A 22,214-nucleotide genomic window follows, 5' to 3' on the forward strand; every position below is an offset into this window, starting at 1 on the left:
TTATGGGAAAATAATAGAGAAGAATATTTTGAAAGAAATAAGGGACTATTAACAAATAAATATAGATAATGATTGCATATGGATTTTATAAGAAATGTGGTATGGAATATGTTAAAAATTTGAAAAGGAAAATATTTTGAATTATATGGATAATATAGAATAAAATAATGAATAAAATTATGTTTATTGGAAATTGGGTGACACCAAATACAATACGAAAAATCAAATGGTGGTTGTAGAAAAAGGAGTGAGGGTCTATACAAATATGAAAGAAAGTTGTAAATGATGGAGTAATGTAAATTTAATATTTTTTTTGTAAATATGTAAATTTGAATATAGTTGTATATAATAAAGGACTCCTACTCTTTTCAATAGGTGCTGTGGGATACTTTATATCCACATGAGCTACCAACAACTCCAGCAGATGGGGCTCCGATTTAACATATCATCCAAAGGATGGCACACTCAGGTGTGCAGCATCCCCTCCCTTTTGCTACACTGCAATGTCAGTTATCAGTCTATCTAGCAAGGGAATAAAACCCTCAGCCTTCTGCACCAAAGGCAAGTGTACTACATGGTGTGACACTAACGTCATCTCAATTGGAAGACATAAATCATTGCTGGTAGGAGATCTAAAGCACTATAAATTAGCTATGACTCATGCTTACAGTCTTTGGATGCCAATGTGGAAATACTTAACCATAAATAAACCATTTACATACAGGAGTTTTTTTCTGCATCCATTATATTTCAGAAGACAATAGAACATCACAAAGTACATCAATTTTTGTATTTGCCTGAATGACATCCCAGCTCCAGAAATCCATTTTCTGAACTTCTTGTTGTGGTACGAATCATGACAGTAGTGAGCTCAGCAAGATAAAGCACACTTTCTCATCTCTAGAAAGTTTCTCTAGCTCAGGATATGGTATCCTCGGGTATTCCCAGGCAAACTGAGAGTTAATATCCCTCCAGCATGTATAGGGTCTGCCATAAATTAATATCCCTATGGGTTCTGCTAGGTATACAGTACCTCCCTAGGATTGCCTGTCAAACTTCTCACACTACACAGAGTGAGACCAATTATCTTATGAAGGAACCTAATTTCTGCTGCTTATATCCATCATGTCATCCTTTTAGCCATTACTCACAGCTCATAACAGCAGGTGAGGAAGAGGACACAGACTGACTGGTAATCGAAGTGCTTCATCTTTGGCTCAGGTCTCACATCAGTACCAAAATATAGTAAAATGGCTATAGTAGTACCATCTCCTCACCCGGTCACTGGTCAGTCTGCCAATCACCTTGGATTTTAGTCATGAACAAGATCCCAAGATACTTAAACTGATCCATTTGAGGTAGCTGTTCCTCCCTCACCTGTAAGAAAGCAAGGCACCCTTTTTCAGGAGAGGACTATGACCTCTGATTTGAAGGTGCTTTTCTAGGTATTGGGGTTCAATCAAAGGGAGTTTTACAGAAGTTAGATAAAGTACTGAACACATTAAAATATGTAAGTCTGTATTTTAAAAGAAGGAAACAAGGGCTTAAAGAACAAATGCAGTAGTGAAGACAGCTGGGAGATTCACATTCTGTAGAGGTGCAAGGAGAAGTCACTCAGTAGACTCTGTCTCTCCTACAAATGCTACTGAATTGAAAGCATGCATATATGTATTTATTGAATTATTATAATAAATTCTTACCATTTTAGCAACTCTATTAAACCCTTAGCATAATGTATTATACAAAGATGTGAAATGGACATAGAGTAAAGAATTGGAATCAGCATTTCAAAAGCCAAAACCTTGGTACAGTTTGCTGAAGTACTGGCTTGTTATTTAGCTAAGAGAGAGAGTATTCTCTCCTGTGATGCTTTATGGCAAAGTACTTGTGCTTTCTTGCAGAATGCCTGGTTGTACTGGAGAGAAAACTTTGATTTATGTATCAAACATTAACACTTGCTGAGCAAAAATACACACACACACATATATATATATATATATATATATATATATATATATATATATATATATATATATAAAATATATGGGTCTACTTCAAAGCGAACTTTCAAAACATCAAATTACTTAGGGTTGAGACCATAAGATCCAAGTTTTGAAACTTCAAACCATTTAAATATAGATCGCCGTACAGTGCAGAATGGTATATTTGCCGTTTTCCTTGCTGTAGTGGGATCTCAGAGTTGGTATATTTAATTAGAAGGGGGTGGGGGTGCAGGGGGCTTGGCCCCCTACAAAAATGAAAATAAAAAAGTGTTTTTGTTTTTATTTATTTTTTATTTAAATATCAAAGTTTCAAAACTTAGATCTTATGGTCTCGACCATAAGAAATTCAACATTTTGAAAGTTCAAAATTTAGAAATAGACCCATATAAATTATATATATATATATATATATATATATATATATATATATATATATATATATATATAATATAAAATGTATGTATATATGTATATATATATATATATATATATATATATATATATATATATATATATGGTATATATATGATATTACTCCAATTTCACCTTATTCCAATCCAAGTATTGTCCCACAAACAGAAACAGGGAAATCTTGCTGGTGTACCAACAGGAATTGAGTCCAGCACCCATGGGAAGCAAAGAGGAAGTAGGATGCCTGCAGCATCATAAACACTGACTATACCAGTGTTTTTAAGCCCTAACACCCCCCCCCCACCAACACCACAACCTGCGATGTCATGCTAATGCTGCAAGGAACCTGTTCTGGGAAGTAAAGTCATTCCCCTCTTCAACCTGATCCTCAGCATAGTGTCTCAAACTCCACAGCTCTGATTTTAACACCAGTACCCCCATGTCTCTGAAAGGTGCCCTCAGCCCATTCCTAGACCTTTTTGAGAAGAGGGCAGGGAAACAGAGTGTTTCTTCATTTCTTTCCTTCCCCATGATGGCACTAGGATATATCTCAGCTGCTAGTCAATGCATTAGCTGAACCACATTCATGGTCTTATTCTCTGTGTGTCAATGGAGAGATATAGAGATTTTATAAATATTTGTTGTATAAAACGTATTAAAAAATACATACATATAATATATATATATATATATATATATATATATATATATATATATATATATATATATATATATATATATATATATATATATATATATATATATATATATATATATATATATATATATATAGGTCTACTTCATTTCAAAACTAAATTTCTTATGGTTGAGATCATTAGACTGATGTTTTGAAACTTCGAACCATTTAATGGACATGACCGTACAGAGTGTAATGGTATATTTACCATTTTCCTCGCTGTAATGAGATCTCAGAGTTGGTATATTTAATTAGTAGGTAGTGTGAAGTTAATAACGTAAAAAAAAGATTTTTTTGTTTTTACTTTTTTTATTTACATTTCAAAGTTTCAAAACTTCGATCTTATGGTTTTAACCATAAGAAATTTGAAGTTTTTATGGTCATGCACTACAAATATTTATTTAAATCAAATGCTTATTTGACTGAATCCCAAATGGTTGAACTCATTTGACTGAAAACTCATTTGATAGAAAACCTTCTCCACATAAAATATAATATAAAAAATGTTTTTCCAGGGGAACAAATCCACTCTACATCCCTCATGTGAGAGCTTTGCCCTCACCCCAGCTTACTTATGTATACTAACTTCATGGCTGTACATCCACAGAGAAAAAAAATAAGTGCCACAGATAGTGAATCAGTGCTTGAGCATAAACACAAACATCTACATATCTGGGGGTACAAGACACTAACCATTGCAATCCACAATCTTCTAGACTCACTTCCCTGTTATAAAAAATTGCACTATCATGTACTTTCTATAAATCAGAGTCTTAAGTTAAATGAATTTTCAGCCAAATTGGTTTGACTACTCGGCATTCAATCAAATGACATAGACCCATCACATATAATTTACATCTCATGATGGACAAAACTCTCCTTAGGGGTAATGGGTATGAGCTCTGATGTAACACATTTAATGCATACATTCTTCAACTTTTTCACAGTGAGCTTCCATCAAACCAGCCTTTTGGCCTTTCCTAGTTGTAAAAAAAAATTACTCCTTTGGGTCCTCCCATACAAAAATGCATATGATATAAATCTGGGTTCTGGATGATGGTCACTGATGAAGTGACACCTTGATTCCATGTGCATAACTGGGAAAAAGGGGTTGTGGATTAATGGATGGATGGATACGACTCCTTTTCCCAAAACACACGTTTAAGATAATCAGTATTTGGCAAAGTACAATATTCTTGTACTATTGATTTGCAGTCAGATGCATACACTTATTGACTAATATCCTTCGGTGGGTAGTATGATCACATAAAACTGAATGGTTAACATTATAAGTACACAACTTTTACACACTTGCTTAAGCTAATCCCAAGTGATGCTGGTATCATATTCAAGTAAAAGTCATTCAAGCTGTTAGTCTAACAGATACAAAGCTGGAGCTCCACACCTTGCTAGAGCCGGTCTTGACTCTGTGGCAGTATCCACGAGGTGCTGAATGCATATAAAGCAACGGGGCATCACAAGTCTTCTCTGCCAATTTGGAAATATCATTATTAATTAATGGACATACGTATTTATCAATTGTCATTGTTGTTATTATATTTCTTAATTAGGTAAACCCATTTGGCACAACTGCCTCCCTTTAGTTACTACCTGGAATCTAAATCTGGTTACAAATTATGCAGCAGCCAAGAGTAGACTGAAGGAATCAAACTCAGGACTACAGAATAAAGTCTGTTAGTCTTACTCATCTGTACAGCATTGCCAAATCATTTGTGATCTGTGGTATATGGCCTGCAGGATTACTGTCTGAATGAGAAGGCTGCAGGAAAAGCACACAACAGGCTCTGGTTTTGGTGGAATAAGATGGCATTTACTTGTTGTCTCTCTCCATGGTTACTTAGCCTGTTGTCTGTCCCTATGATTACTTAGCCTGTTGTCTCTCTCCATGGTTACTTATCCTGTTGTCTCTCTCCATGGTTACTTAGCCTGTTGTCTGTCCCTATGATTACTTAGCCTGTTGTCTCTCTCCATGGTTACTTATCCTGTTGTCTCTCTCCATGGTTACTTAGCCTGTTGTCTGTCCCTATGATTACTTAGCCTGTTGTCTCTCTCCATGGTTACTTAGCCTGTTGTCTGTCCCTATGATTACTTAGCCTGTTGTCTGTCCCTATGAGTGCATAGCCTGTTGTCTCTCTCCATGGTTACTTAGCCTGTTGTCTGTCCCTATCATTACTTAGCCTGTTGTCTCTCTCCATGGTTACTTAGCCTGTTGTCTGTCCCTATGATTACTTAGCCTGTTGTCTGTCCCTATGAGTGCATAGCCTGTTGTCTCTCTCCATGGTTACTTAGCCTGTTGTCTGTCTCTATGATTACTTAGCCTGGCTGTACACAACCTTAAAAAGGTCCCATGAATAAGCATCCTGCTCATATCTCTTTTATGCTAATGTCTAATGAAATCAGGGTTGGATCCTGGTAACCTAAAACTGGCAGAAACAGCAACTGGGACCCCAAACATAGTATGAAACATCTGTTGTAACAGTCTGTGGAGGTTACAGAGAATCAATCTCCACCCCAGCTGAAAGGTTGAGTGCACTTGACTCCCATTGTAGGTTTGACAGAATTCTTCTTTTAAATGAAGTAGCTGGTCAGATTGCAAGAGAGAATGATCCCAGGTAGCACCCAGTGCCTGCCAGTTCTCATCACGTGACTGTGGTGATAATAAAGGATAACCATCCCAGAGCTTTGATGAGGTGCTCTCTTCCTTTTATGTCCTTTGTCAGGAAACGTGTAAAGAAGCTTATGATCACTGCCTTTTTCTTTGAAAGAAGAAATACCTTGTACTGGACAATGTCTATGATAGTGGCAAAGAGATAAATGAGCTTTGATGGTGTCATCTATGGCCTTGATTTTTGGACTTGTACATTTCCTAGAATGCAACCCCCAAAGTGCATGTGCCAGGAGAACATACCTTTAGAATACTAAATGACAAAGTTGAGCAAAAGATTAATTTAATCAATTTATGCCAAGGAGGCATTCTGGAAAAAAAAATCAGTTTAACAAAATATAGACCATAATAAAATAAAACCACTGAAAATATACAGAACTTTTTTTATTATTTAAAATCTAGTACATGGTATTGCATGAAACAAGTACGCTGCTTTAAAGCATTCATGCCTTGGCATACACTGAGTATGCCTGGAAACATCCTTGCATTTGATACTTTTCTTATATGTCTGAAAACCTCCAAGATCAGGTGCAGTTCCCGAGGAGACTGTGACATCTGAAGACAACTGTTTAGCTTGGTTTACTATCATATGGTCGACCGGTGGATATTCCAGCGGTTATTTGCGAAAGGAGTGCTGCAACATCCCAAAAATTGCAAATGTTACAAAAAGGTGCCAAAGATACAAATGAGTGAATACCAGTGTGCACTCACACTTTTGTGAGTTCGGCATCCTTCACTGTATTGCGTCCTCGGAGTTAGGATATATAATTGGCGGGGGTGTGGCGGGGTGCAAGGGGGCTTGCTCCCCTACTAAATGTGTTGTGAATGGCACCGGATGATGAGGTAAGTTCGAAAAAATGTCAACAGTTCAAATTCGAACTTTTGACATTTTTTTTAATTTGTTGTTATGCTTGTTCGGTAACGTTAATTTCTACAATGTTTTTCGATTAAGTGATTACTCACACAAAACATTGTCAAAATTATGATGGTAAACCGTTTAGCTTAGAGGATCTAAGCAAGCAATGAGGCCATGCCTTTTGTAAACATTTTTGGTGCAGGTTTTAGGCAAAAGGGTAGAAAAGTGAACTAAAAATGCTGATCCACAGTCCAGACCTAAGACAATTCCTGTGAGAAGGGCGTACAGAAATTTGGAGATAGATATTTAACACGTCTGCTATACCCATCCACACATGCCTCTGTATGGTAACAGATGACAGAAAAAACCTTTTGAACTTCTGTAATCTTACAATCTGTTAAGCATTGTGAGATCTAGTAGTAGTCTGACAGACCACTGGTGTTTTAATATAAAAATTTGGAATACAAACATGTCCTTTGTTGAGAAACAGGAACCGTTTTTTGCAGTCTTCATTTGTAATAAATTCTGTACTTGGTTTCAAGCCAAACAGAAGCAATTCTGAAATTTCTGTTATGGTTTGCATCAGAGAAGTACTGGTAAATTATGTAGCAAACACTTAAGAAATTATTTCTAGACTAAAATCATAGATGACCATTTCTTCTGAAACAGAGAAAATGTCACAAGTATAGCTGGCAGATCTGAAGGGAAGGAAGGAGGGAAGATTGGAGATCGACTTGGAAGGTATCTGTAACCTTCATTTATTCTTTAAGAAAAGTGGCTTCTTCATGTGGTAGACTGGGGAAAGATTCTTGATTAGAGTGTCCTCTCCCCTTTTGTAGATTCCTGTATTTTTTTTTTTTTAGGTTTGTACAAAGTTTGAAGTATTTTATTTATTCCTGCTTATATTCTCCCCATTTCATATTCTAAAGGCATCTGCTGGCCCTGGTCCATAACAATTAGTCTTAAGATTCAGAATACATGCACTATGGCTACCTTGACATCCTCAAGGTAGGACCGGGGCTTTACCCAAACACACCCTCTCCTAACAACACCAGGCACTGCTGTGCTACTTTGTAACTACAATTTGCTATATGGTTTTAAGCTTGTATATAGTTTGGGCTGGAGCTTTACCCAAACCTACCCTCTCGTAACAATACCAGGCACTGCTGTGTTACAGTGTAAATACAATTTGTTATATGGTTTTAATAATAATAATAGGATAATAGGTTAATACTAAGCTAACTGCTCTTGAGAGCCATTTGAAGCCTAGCCAATTATCCCTTATGAGACTCAAACCCTGCACCTTGCATTTGTAAGACAAATACCTTAACCATTAGGCCACCTGCCCAACCCAGCTTGTATATAGTTTGGACTGAGGCTTTATTCAAACACACCCTCTCGTAACACCACCAGGCACTGCTGTGTTACATTGTAATTACAATTTGTTACATGGTTTTAAGCTTGTATATAGTTTGGACTGGGGCTTTACCCAAACATACCCTCTCATAACAACACCAGGCACTGCTGTGTTACATTATAACTACAATTTGTTGCATGGTTTTAAGCTTGTATATAGTTTGGACTGGGGCTTTACCCAAACATACCCTCTCATAACAACACCAGGCACTGCTGTGTTACATTGTAACTGCAATTTGTTACATGGTTTTAAGCTTGTATATAGTTTGGACTGGGGCTTTACCCAAACATACCCTCTCATAACAACACCAGGCACTGCTGTGTTACATTATAACTACAATTTGTTGCATGGTTTTAAGCTTGTATATAGTTTGGACTGGGGCTTTACCCAAACATACCCTCTCATAACAACACCAGGCACTGCTGTGTTACATTGTAACTGCAATTTGTTACATGGTTTTAAGCTTGTATATAGTTTTGGTCAATCTTGTGTAGTCTGTCTAAACAAGATGTGTAACTTTCATACACCAAGTTTGAGATTGCCATTTCCAGGAATGTTCACTTTTCTCTGAGGTATAGTCATCTCAGAGTTAGTATATACAAATCTGGGCTGTACGGGGCTTGCCCCCCTCCACACACATATTAGGGGTGCATGGAAGCTTTCCACCTAAAAAAAAAAAAAAAAACTTCAAATGAAAAGAGCAATGTTTGATATTTGCTTTTATCCTGCGTTTTTGGTCTTTTATTTTTTAATGTTTTGGCACTTGGCATTATGAATGCTGACATTTCACTAGGAAGCAGTTCTATAAAGCTTTTCCATTCATATAAAGTGGCATATTTGCTAGTGGTGGTGTTCTTTTATGGGCTCTGTCAACAGATTTATCATGCCAAGGTTAACTGCCTAATGGTAAACAGAACAGGTCCAAAGGGATACTTTTAGGCCATGACTCAGGCTGAAGGCAAGTCAATATAAGAAAACATTACAGAATACATGACACAAAGCTTGAACAAATCAATTACATACAGAGGACATACAAAAAAGATGGTGATTTACAGTAATGGTTGCAGTAGAAAACTGTTTGTATAGCTACAAAAGAAACGTATTTGGTTTATAATGAAACATGACATAGTAGAAGAGTAGACAGCTTTAACTAGAATAATTAAATACATTTGCATAACTGGTGTAGAAGTTGTATAAGATGGTAATAAGAGTGTAGGAAAAGCATACAGGAAAATAAACTGGATCAGTGTAGGAAAGAGTTTGAGGAAGGAAAAGATTTTTATGCTATGGATGTTAAACTGGAGAAATAGAGGATTACATAAGACTCTGAATCATCTGTAAATAGAAAATTGTATAGAACAAGTGAGAAGGGTGTTTGAATCATAAAAAGGACAGAAGGAATCTAATATCAGGAGAAGAAGTATGGGACGCCACGGTGGTGCAGCGGTTAGCATTGTCACCTCACAGCAAGAGGTTCTCTCTTTTAATTCTCGGCTGGAGAGCCTTCTGTGTGGAGTCTGCATGTCTTCCCCGTGGTCGAGTGACTACATGCAGGTAGGTGCGAGCATGAATGGGCATGCCTTCTTTGAAGGTTGGGCGTCGGGCTTGCAACTCGGCACTGTAAAAATCTACTGCCAATCATGAGCAGATATAGGTTTTCCCAGACAGGCTGAAAAGTATAATCCTTTTATAACATGCCTACCTTTCCCTTCACCTGAAAATAACTAGCCCATTTTGCCAATGCAGAGATAGTTTCTTCTTTTTCAAACAGTGAAAAGACACACTATTCACAATATATTAACAATATGCAGTGCCTTCAAAAGTTCTCCCCTGCTCCCTACTGCCCTGTAACTATATAAACTGTAATTATTTCAATGGCTTAATCTGCCAAAATACAGCCATTATCTACAGTAATGGAACCAGAGCCAAAAGTTCACTTGAAATTAATTTTATGTACATGGTAAGGAGACATGCAAAATATAAATTATTATTAGATGTCATAAAAGGTTTCCCCTGAATGACATCAAGTCTGCTTGCAGCATGTATATTTACTCCAGACAATTGTAAAAAAAAATATAAAAAAAACATTCACTACTTCCTGAAGAACACTGAATTATTTGTCAGCTAGAGGAATAAAAAAAGTTAGTGAAAAGTTTAATTTTCTGTAAAAGGATTAATTAAAAGGATACTTGAGAGCAGCATTTAGAAACCTGTGTTTTGTTGTAAGTTACTTTTGATTATCTGATTCTAGATGGGAAATGGCACAGAAAAAAATAAAGCTACACCTTTATAATTTGCTGGAAAATCTTATTCTTTACAGGAAATTAGGGGATAATTGGTTTCTAGAATATCAGTTTACCCAAGAATCCTACACAATTCTTAGTGTCAGAGGTTACTCTGATGTGAGAACGTGAAAACCATGTTACATAATAAGTGCACCTGCTTCACCACACATTAAGGTTTACACTTGGATTTATTATATTCATTGTCTGAATGTGCTCATAGGAATGCACAAGCTTAATTACTTTCTGACTTCTTATCTGAATGTGCTCATAGGAATGCACAAGCTTAATTACTTTCTGACTTCTTATCTGAATGTGCTCATAGGAATGCACAAGCTTAATTACTTTCTGACTTCTTAGTTGTTTATAAATGTATATGAGCTTCTGCCATTGGCTATGTAACAAATTTATACATCTTTAATAAAAAGTGTAGCAAAACTTCATTATATATGCAAGGGACAGGATATGATGAAACATGCCTTGTACAGGCTGCACATTTGTCCACAACTGCTTACTTTGGGGGTGCTGTCTGTGCTATTTCTTATGAGTACTTGGTGCTAATCGGTATCACTACAATAAGGAAGACCCTTCATGAAGCCTGTGGATAATACTGTGTCAGGGCTGGAGTGTAGAGTGTAAAGGCAGTCATTGAACACAATGCCATCTGGGACTTAAACAGGGCTAACCTGGTAAGCATAGATAGTCAAAAGACATATATAAGCATTTGCAAGAACAGGCTGACAGTTTACTGGCCCAATGAATAGCAGTAAACCATAACTTCACACGCAACACTGTAGAAAAATTCTTCTCTTGTTTTGCTCAGTCAGTGGATGCCCCTGAAGAAACACCTGACATAATGATGCAATCAGGTACACCCATCAGTTGGGGATCACTTAAAAAGCTGTTACTTCATAGACTCTACAGAGGAGGTTTCTTAACGGAGAAACAAAGTTATATGTATCACTCAACTTCTTACTCAGTTTTTGTTGTGGTATATCTGCATTTTCTCATGTGTGCAAACCCATATATTATTTTTTTTGGTGGTGTCATTATTACAATAACTATTAGAAAATCAAAAATATTCTGCCCGCTGGTTAAGACCCTACAATGCTGTTCCAAAACTCTGTATGGACACTGTAGAGAAAATTCTCAGCAACCAGTTCCTCAGAGCATTAAGCTACGTCTGTCATGTTCCAGAACAGTCTGCTGCGAAACAACAGAACCTGTAGGACTGAAAAACAATGACCCTACTCAGCCTGCTATACAGTTACTTGTCCCCTACTCTATTGTTATATGTATGTTGACCCTTGTATTCTGCACCCAAAAGAGGCAGTACAGCACACAGAAGTTTTCACAGCTGGATATAAAGCTGGACACCTGGGTTTAAACGCCATAAGACCACAAATGTGTATTGAGTGTCCATAAGCAAATCAGTTTTTATGCTCTGAGTTTATCCTTAAAAAGTAGCACTAATTTCAGTGAGCTTAGATGGCTAATAAACAGGTAAACACATTCTGTACACCATTCTGGGAGCATTTCATGTCTGACAGTAAGGTGCTGTGCTTTGTGGTACTCATGTCGCTGCAACAATGGAATTCTTGCAAACTAAGATACTGTATTTAAACACACTGTCCAAATAATAGGCAAACTTTGAACATGCAAAAGCGGGGAAAGGACAAGGCAGCAAACATGATTTTGGTTTATCAAGAAAGTGCAAATCTACAGTTAACATATTTTCACACAAATCCATTACATTTGTCAGTTTATCTTTTTCCATACATTCAGTGAAACTGTACAACTTTTAATAATGGATTCTTACAAATAAACACTCACCTCTGATAAATATAGTGCACCAAAACTTAGAATACAAGAGAATAAGATGAAGGGGAAAAATAAATATTTACCGGCTAATACAATAGGTCTTTAGTAACTCTTTTGCAGAAACCCACAAATAATACTAATTATTCCAGTAAAGTCAGAAAAAATACACCATATTCAATAACATATATCTTGTGGTAAAAACAGCTCAATTTCAGGTGAGGCAGCTGATTTGCTTTTCAAAAATAAAGCTATGTAAAGGGTTAAAACAACTTATGAATCTTCAGCAGTTTTCATCATTAACAGCATCACTTACGTAAATAACAGCTTCAAGAAAAGTCCATGGACACTCATCTCCTGAAAAAGTCAGCTTTAATTACATTTTCACTCTCAAACAGCTCAGACTGAGTGTCAATAAAATACATTTATGGTAGTCAATAGCAACAGAAAGAAGTTAGAGATGCAATTCTGCATTAGAGGGAGGGTAAAGGACCAACTGAAGGTTATTTTTTTCTACTGGACATTCCAATTATATGAATAAATCTTAAAATATATCAAATATAGAAATAAAGAATAAGAAACAGGATTAGATGATGTTGGGAGCAGTGTCTTTACCAACTCCAACAGTATTACTGTGCAAATTACAGAAACAGTTTTCGACAGATGCCTGCACTCATAAATTATACACTTCATTTACATATTCTAGGCATGAGACATTATGCAAATAACATACATTTGCATAATGGATTCCTCTCATCAATTCAGTTGCTTCATACCTTTCTCTCTCTCTTTTTCTCTCACTCTCTCTCTCTTTCCTTTTCTTACAACACAATTGTGAATGTGAAGCTTGAAGTTCTTGTTCTACAGGAATGCCTCTAAATGCCCTCCTCTGTCATTCTCCACAATAACAATAGTAAGACTGTGAAATGTGCTACTTGTACATTAGAAAAGGAAAGAAAAATTAAAACAAAAAAACAGGCGTGTGGTATGGGTATGTTTTGTTAATTACTACAACTCGACTTCCTTAATGAGAGTATTTATTGAGACCAGCACCTGAGCCAATTAATGTATAAAGAGGGCGATTTACAGTTTCAAAAAGGAATAGCCCCCAACAACATCAGTGATTTAAATGTTAGGTAGTGGAATGCACCAATAACTACTTAATTTAATATGACAGCGCAGACTAATTTTGTTGATTACGACAAACCCCACGAGTGTTTTAGTGAAAAATGTGCTAAGCAGAACTTCTGCATAGCTCTCATCCTTAAAAGAGCAGTTTAGTGAGGAGGGGGGAGGCTTTGATTATTTATAACAAAATATCATTGCAACATATTGTAAAGGATCAGACAGTAAAACGTCTACTCCTATCAGCTATAGTCCAATAAGCAGCCGAGGTTCCTACTGTACTTGCTAGTTCAGCTGCGGGCTTTTTTTCCTGCACCAGAGCAGGGGGAGGCAATGCCATGTTGCTGGCGTCTTTACCCTATGGGGAAAGTTAACTGTAATTCTTCAGCTTTTAAAGTCAATTAACCCGTATGTTAATTAATGTCACGTCTCTGGGAAAAGAAAGAGAGAGAGAGAAAAAAAAAGCGTCTGCAGGAGTGGATGGCAGAAGAGCTGGCACCGTGCCATCCATTCAGTGGCAACGCCATAGTTCCATGTGATAACAGCGGGTATATGTTATAGGGCCCTGTATATGCAACTGACAGTACTGCAGAGCTGAGGGAGATAATCCAGACCCCCACAAGCAAACACCAAGGAGCATCAGAAAGTACAATTTTCCAGGATTGCAGGCTGTTTTTTCCTTCTGCAAATACCTCCTTAGAAAAGAATGGAACAAGTTTGGAACAGCAGAAGACAAACAAACAAACAAACAAACACAAAAAAGGAAAACAAATTGCAGGATTAATAACCTTCAACTTTCTTCTTCCAGGACACATCGGCCATTGTGGATATTTGTATGCCATAGAAGACAAAAGCAGCTGCTGGTAATATGGCACAGTTCTGTTCAATGCCAAGACCTAAAGACTGGAGAGAAAGGGAAAGAAAGCAATTCCCGCAAGGTGCCAGGGGCAACCTGGGCATCTGTCGGAGTCGAAGGCCATCGCTTTGTGTGTGAGCATGTGTCTCTGTGCTTGCTCGTTTGCTCTTCATGTTCGTTTATAATTAAGGAAATGAACAAACAAAAGGGAGCAGTCACTTAAGAAATGATATGCCATTAAATATCGCAGTCAGTGTCAGTGTGTGTATCATGCCACTGCTCCTTGGCAGACAAGAATTAAACAAAGGGGAGGCTTGCTATTTCAGCTGCTTAATAGACAGATGGACAAACTGGCAGACAAAAACAATACAACATCAGGAGGGTCTATCAGAAAACTGTAATGAAAAATACATCTTTAAAAGAAAAGGACAACAGACCTAAAGACCTGGAAAAGGTTTTCACTGCACAAAGCTAAAAACATATATATATATTTATTTATTGCACATGCATACAGATGCTTGCATGTATGTGTATTTTGTTCAGCATGTCTTTAACTAACTATATAACTCAGGTACAAACAGAAGGCAAAATAAAAAAAAAATCATACTCCTGCAGCAGGCAGGCAGGGAGAGATTTATCTGCATTCACTGCTATCACCAGGGAGATGAATGCGGCCGATCTGAAGCCTTTTTACAAGATCCACTATGGGAGTGAAGGAGGAGGGATGCCACATAGGACGTGCATAAACTTGAAGGCAGAGACATTTGGAAGGTGTAACTTGCTCAGCATAGTGGCACAAAGTACAACAAGGGTAAACATAATAAAAACATAAAAGTCTTTTCTACCCCATTTCTTTGGAGAGGTATATAAGGGTGCCTTGCTACTTACGTTTCGTGCGTTGCCGTGGATCCAAACAGGTGTTCCATTGGCACTGGGCGCTGAGCCAGGGACAGCGGGTGCTGGAAACAAAGGGAAGAAAAACAACATAAAATCAAATGCTAGGAATATTCATTAGTAAAGCATGTGGATTTTACAAAACTGTACCAACATAAAGGATCAACTAAGGCTGGCATGTTTTTCTGTAACAGGATGTACAAACTGAAGGACGCATGACCGACTGGCATGGGATTTATTACACGGGCATTTTTTGGGGCACAGTTAATGAATGAGATTTTTTTGTGTGTGTTCGAGTCATTAATGAGGAATAATCATTTATCTAATGAGCTTTCAAACATTAACAGGAAGGGTTTTTCGTAAATCGTTTTGGTGCGACCGCACAGATGGATTACAAAAGACAGCAGCAAGGAGTGCAGAACATGGGAAATGTTCTTTCTACACTGGGATAAGCCTCTGGATGGGCATCGCATCTCTTTTACCTCTCTCTTTGCCAGCTGCTTTGGGTTTGCTAACTCTGTAATCAAGCTGAACGTTCAGAAAAGATTATTACAGTCAAACAACAGCCGAGTGTTGGCAGTTAACGTCTCTAGTGTTTAATCATCATACACTAGAATGGGTTTATGCATATTTCATTTGCATATCATTAAGCCGCCTAAGCGTGGGGGCATTCAAAGCCAGAAGGAGCACAAAGTCAAAAAAAAAAAAAAAAAAAAAGCTCATATGATTCATATCTTCAAAGCTAGGTCTTGCTCAATGAACTGCCTTCTACAGTCTTTTTTTTTTTTTAAATGGTTATAACTTGGGATCCTTTGAAGTTGGATATAACCTTGGATTCTTCTAATTCCGTCATGCTGGTGCATGAAAAAATGGCAAAATTATGCTGCCATGGAGATTTAAGGAACTATAAATTCTAATGAAATGGAAATAGTAGTTCTGTAGGGATGTACTGGTAAAATTACTCATTTTATATGATTCTAAGGTTATTTTTTTTACAGGGTTGCTAAAAAGGAAGACAAGGCATGCAGGCAGACCTGACGGGGCACAGAAGTGGCGCATTTATTGGCTCAGTGTTCTCTGTATAATTCTGTCTAAAACAATAGGGCCCAGCTTCTGGTAATTTATGCGGGGATTCACACAGTCTCATTCTGATTGCAGGTATTAAATCATTAGAGTGATTAATCAATTATTTCATTGCTTAGATTCTAGTGGACTGGCACAGGAGAGCGAGCGAGTGACAGAGAGAGAGAGGGAGAGAGAGAGAGAAGAAACAGGCGAAAAAAAAAATCAGAACAGGAGTAGATACAGTGAGTTCTTTGTCACTCTTATACATGCAGAACATATTAATTGAGTTCTTTGTGCATCTTCTTCAATGGACCGATTCATTCTCCTTTAAATATTGTCTAGCATTGAAGGGTCTTCAAAATCATTTGTGCTGGGAAAACACAGGAAAATAAAACACCACCAAGTGAATTAGACATGGAAATTTGTTGTGGATGCACGCATCCTGAATCTTTTTAGAAACAAGATACAGTTTGATACATACTTGATCACTCCAACAATACCCTTCTGAAAACCTGTTTTGTGTCAGATGTTAATATTCAGATTACATATGGTATGAAATTATAGCATGGTCATCTGTTTTAAATAGAAAGGAAAAAAAAAACAGATTTAGACAGAAGTGAAGTATTAATGTATTTCTGTGCTGCCGCACATGCAGATGTCGCTGTTGTTCTTTACAAAGCTCTAACGATATGCAAAAAATAATGACACCTCTTGGACATTACACTTGAAATTTTTATGGATGTCTTGGGGGGTGGTTAGAAAAAAAAGTCCCAGAGTGAAGGAATGTCTACATAAATTATTTTTATTCAAATGAGCCTGCAGAGCTGGCATGCCTGAATGTGTGCCATGGAATACATGCGTAATATTAATATGCATAAGGACTATCCATTATGTCCATGAAGCGAAGTGGGGAAACACTTCATGCTGCACTACATGGAAAAGCTAGTCTCATTACAGGAATGTTTCAAGCAGTAACCTTCATTTTTCAAATTTGGGTATTTTATGCCAAGGCAGTTATAGAGGCTGGGGGAAGGGGAGGTACAGGGGACGTTTTTCTTCTACCTCACTACAGTATGCACTCATATATCATGAAGTTTTAAATATAGAAGAGGACTTAATAAGAAAGAAGGAAGTTCTTCTGCATTTATAATGTCTAGTTTTACCCTAATCTTGCATGGGTTACAGTCAAATCATATAAATTGCAAAAGTGGCAGAGGAAATCATTTTAAGGATGAGTATCAGTAACATACTGTTAAAATAAGATGTGCTTCTTTACCACTAGAAGTTTTCAGTCACTTGAAAAGGCTCACAGTTTACAGTGTTATCATTTCTTGAGTATACAATAATGGAGCTGTCTACAGGTTTCAAGCCCTTCAAAATAAGACTTTTGTCAGTCTGGCCATTAGACAGGCAGCAACCTTCCTGATATCATAAAATAAGAAGATAAAAGAGAAACACGTAACATGACTACTTGCAAATAATACTTTCTAACAGTGACAGATATTATTGTCTAAACACAGAAAGTGTTGTGTCAATTGATGCAGGATAAAATAAGTACACTGAAGCAATCTAAATGTCAAGAGCAGTGTGCAGAATGAGATACTAACAGAGTATAAAACATCTTTACATATAGCATACACAACTTTTGCATGCCACAGGTGTACAGCGGGCAATAAAGTAAAAACTGAAACCGAACGGGGTTAAATATCTGTTACTGCAGTTTTGCAGATCACTCCCCAATGCCCCTAATGAGGGTCAGTAGCAAGTAGATTTTTTTTTGGGGGGGGGGGGGGTTGTGATCTGAGATTTTTTTGGTGGAGCTTGTCACTCCAGTAAAGCAGCCTTTGATTTAGTGAAATTTGCAAGTTAACAAAATGAAACTAATAAATAAAATTCTGTATGTTTCTCCCCTGTTCTATAGTATGGGTAAAATAACCTAAGCAGTCTGCTTTATACGCCTTCTGTTGTGCATTCAAGTTCAGGTGTCTAGTCTTATCTAAGTGAAACAAGCATTTGTCAGTCATTGTTATGCAGTCTCAGACCCTAAAATAAGCTAGTTGATTTAGGTGATTCATGTTAGAAATGACCTTATCAAGTCTCCTTGAATAAAAAAGCACCAGTTACTCTATCAAGAAAGAAAGGAAAAAGAAACAAAATCAAATCTTCACACAAACCGAAAATGGCTAACTTCATTAAGCCTGTCCTCCTGTCCCAGGCAAGCAGTATTCACTAATAGAGTTTTGTCCTTGACCAAATTAGAGTTCTCCACAAGTATTCTGATCTTGTCCAGTTATGCCCAAATGATCATTATCCTTAGGTTCAAATGTCAGCAGACCTACAGTATTTATTTACTATTCACAAAGAAACTAGGCATGCAGCATTTGTGAATAAGAACCAGTAAGAGTTTTTTGTAACATGAATGTGTTGTGTATTAGATGTGTAAAAATAATATACAATAATAATTCATAATGCCCTTGTACATCTGTGGCCTTTTAAAACTTTTTAGAAATGTAAATGACTAGATTTTGTAAGAAGCTATCTAATACAAAACAGGACATAGTTATAGCAGTGGTACTTATGTTTCAATCAGAAATGCATTTAATACCACACAAAATGTTAGGTCTTCTACTTGTCTTAATATCACAGACCAGATCAGCCTCTGCTCCTGTACTAGGTAAACAGCATTCAGCAACAGAGTTTTGCCCCTGACCAAATTAGGCTTTCCCACAGGTATTTTGACCCTCTCCAGTTCTGCCCAATGATCACTATCCTCAGGTACAGATGTCAGCAGACCTACAGTATTTATTTAACTTTTAACAAAATAACTAGGCTTGTGACATTTCTGAATATGAATCAGTAACAGTTTTTGTTATATCTGCTCTTTTAAAATACCTTATAGAACACAACTAGTTACATGTCCCAGAGTGCATTAGGTATTAGCTATGTAAAATAGTATACAATAATAATTCATAATGCCCTTGTACATCTGTGGCCTTTTCAGATTGTGTAAGTATTTAAATGATTAGATTTTGTTAGAAGCTGCTTAATACAAAATGACATAGCTAAAGCAGGGATACTTATTTTTGAAATGGAAATGCATTTAATACCACATAAAATGGTAGGTCTTCTGCAATTCTTAATATCTCAGACCAGATCCATCATAGTCATCTTCCACCAAGGGAGTGATGGTTTATTAGGTAAATATTTCATCTAGAAATGTCCTCTGCTTATCTAGCAAAGGACACACTGATGCCTCAATACTTGCCTTCACAGTCATATGGCATATGATATCAGTCAGACCCCTTACACTTATCTATATTCGGTCTTCTTGGTTATTCCAATTGCCTTCTTCCCACAAATATCTACCATACTTATCTATATTCGCTCTTCTTGGTTATTCCATTTGCTTTCTTCCCAAAAATATCTACCATACTTCCTGAAACAATCTCTAAATTATGTTCCCCTAGTCAAATGTGGCCTCCATTCCCATTCATGTTCTAATCCCCTTATCTAAATACTAGCTACCAGGGCTTTGTCTCCTCTGCCTCTTAAGCTTAGCACAGTTTTCATACTCAAGGCCATACTAACACTTATCTTTCCTTGTGACCAGATTTGGCCTTAATGATTTTACCACTACCTCGCAGGAAAAAGGGCAAAACTCATCCCATGATTACATATACAATTTGAATGAACAGGAATATACAAAAGCATGCCAAAACCTTACAAGCTCACACATTCACTCTTACATTACATTCATAAGTTCTGGCTCTGCACCTTAACATACTGCAAAAGGTATCATTCCTAGTAACTCTGCTCCCATCTTTTAAACAGCTGACATCTGGAAACAAACCATAATCAATAGAGCTAACTAGGCCATCAAAGCTATACGTGCATACATACAGGAACGATATACTTTTGGCATGTGCGGATTATTCCATATCACTAATGTTAGACAATGTAATGCTCCAGCCTGGTAGTTCCTTGGTTAGGACTTGTGACAAGCACTCATGGATAAATCTTGGCCAGCCTCAGGAGAGAGGTCAGGCCTCTAAGCCTCTGTTGTGAAGAAGGCTATGGCACAGCAGGAAAGTTCCAACACAAATCCATTGGTTGTCTTGAACTTCACATTCTCATACTCTGAGCAGGGTTAAGCACTGTTTGTCTGTCTACAAGCAGGGTTAGAAATCTACATTTATATTAGTAGTCTCCATACTAACTTCTTTCAAAAAAAAAGCTGACTGTTTCCTACAAAATAATATCTGTGGTAAAATGGGGAATATAAATCTACAGAAATTATAATAAGCGTCATCTGAACTAATATTTTGAGTACCTTTCTCAGTTGTTTGCAGAAAAACTTAAAAGCAAAGGCTTTGTATATACTTGAGGCATGCAATAAAATTGGGAGTTATTTGTTTACTTACTAGCTTTTGGTGACTGCGTTTAGTCCCTTTAAGCCTACAGCCTATTTTCAGAGGAGGCAAAAGATGATCCTCAAACTCAATACTTTGAACAGGACACCAGGGAAATTACCCTACTCTTTTTTTTTTGATAACTGCAGGGGCATATTTTATGCCTGTGTCATAAAAACATTTAAATCCATTTGAGCTAACACTGACTCAGGCAGATGTAACCTCAGTTTAACATCTTATTTAATCAATCATATTTCAGTAGTGCAGCAACCCTTTATGCTGTAGTACAGTGTCAGTACTAAAATGTGAATCTAAGCACCTTCTGTGGGGAAAGAACTCACATTCTTTTGATCTTTCTGACATCCAAGGTGAGAATACTATCTGTTGAATCACTTTCATGGCTTTAATTATACAATATCAACATTAAATACTTCTGCAAATCCACTGGGCATCTCAGACTGCTTCTAAGAAGGTAAGTGTTCCAAGCGTCCAGTGAAATTTACTCTGTTTATAGAAAAACAAAGCTTCAGATCTACTCATTTTTGCCAAATATCGATTCTTTTCACTGGAAGCAGAAAGAATAATTGCTAAAGATATATGATCAGCAAAATGAAGCAGAGAAAAAAGTTGAAACAGAGTCATTCCTCATCCACTGCATTTTGTTAGAATAGCTTTTCTCATAATCTGAAAATGCTATGAACTTAAAATTGTAACTGTTCAGTATTGCTTTTTAGGTGGAATTCAGCTAAACGATACTAGTCCATAAATCGGTGCATTTTTTTTGCAAATCAGTAGTAAAATAATGAATTACTAGGCCATATCCTGGTTATTTTAAGTGTGTGTGTGTGTTTGCTTTCTGCTTCTGATGGGCTTTTTTAATACAGAAGTCAAAAGTACATTTTTGATATTTAGGGAAGGTTGAGGAATTGTACCTGCTGTGAGTAAAGCTCACTGTGACACATGTTGAGAACTTACATAGTAAATAATATTTACAACTCAAAAGGAAAGGAAAACTCTGATCCTAATCTAGGGATTGAACTCAGGACTTTTTACATTCTGTGTGGTTGTCACTTTCACTGGACCAACAAGGAGTCTCTGGACAGTTAGGTGCCAGGTTTGTCCCAAAATCTTGTTTTCCTTTCAGCTCAGAAACTACAATGAATGTGATTTTTTAAACACACAAACATCCAACACAGTATAAAAGCATGAACCTAGTACTGGATTAAATCAACAGAAAATGGAAAGCTGTGACCCTTGTCTAGGGATTGAACCTAGGACTCCCTAGATTCATGCAGTTGTCACTGCCACTGGACCAATGAGGAGTCTTTGAATAATTAGGTTCCGTAGTTCTGCTTACCTTCAATATTTTCAGTGCAACTATTCAAAATAGTATTTTTATAATGTTATTAAATATTTGAATAATAATAAAAACATGTAATATTATGAAGCTATGCTAAATTCAGAGTTACAGCTTCAGCAACTGTAACAGTTTAATGGTTTTAATCTGAAATTTCTTTACCACATTTTTATGACAGCTTATGAGTTACAGGCAAGATCTATTTTCACAGAATGCAGGAGAAAATGTTCAATGTGATAATACAAAAAACTCAAAGCCTCAAGAAGTTTTTTAGGATTTTGTGTCTGAAAGATGTACTCATACACACCATCCCCAAACAATCTAGCTGAACTATAAAC

At 36.8% G+C, this 22,214-nt stretch overlaps 1 protein-coding gene across 1 annotated transcript in view; it reads right to left on the minus strand.

Annotated features, from left to right (window-relative positions):
* Positions 1–22,214, minus strand: part of PMFBP1 (polyamine modulated factor 1 binding protein 1) — a 3,624,986-nt gene that overhangs the window by 2,742,798 nt on the left and 859,974 nt on the right. Inside the window, exon 5 of the mRNA XM_044081904.1 lies at positions 15,040–15,110. Within this exon, the coding sequence (XP_043937839.1) occupies positions 15,040–15,110 (71 nt within the window). The remainder of the gene's footprint in view (positions 1–15,039; positions 15,111–22,214) is intronic.

Source organism: Protopterus annectens, chromosome 8.part1 (assembly GCF_019279795.1).
Source record: "Protopterus annectens isolate FY-2018-M chromosome 8.part1, PAN1.0, whole genome shotgun sequence".
Lineage (NCBI taxonomy): Eukaryota > Metazoa > Chordata > Ceratodontiformes > Protopteridae > Protopterus > Protopterus annectens.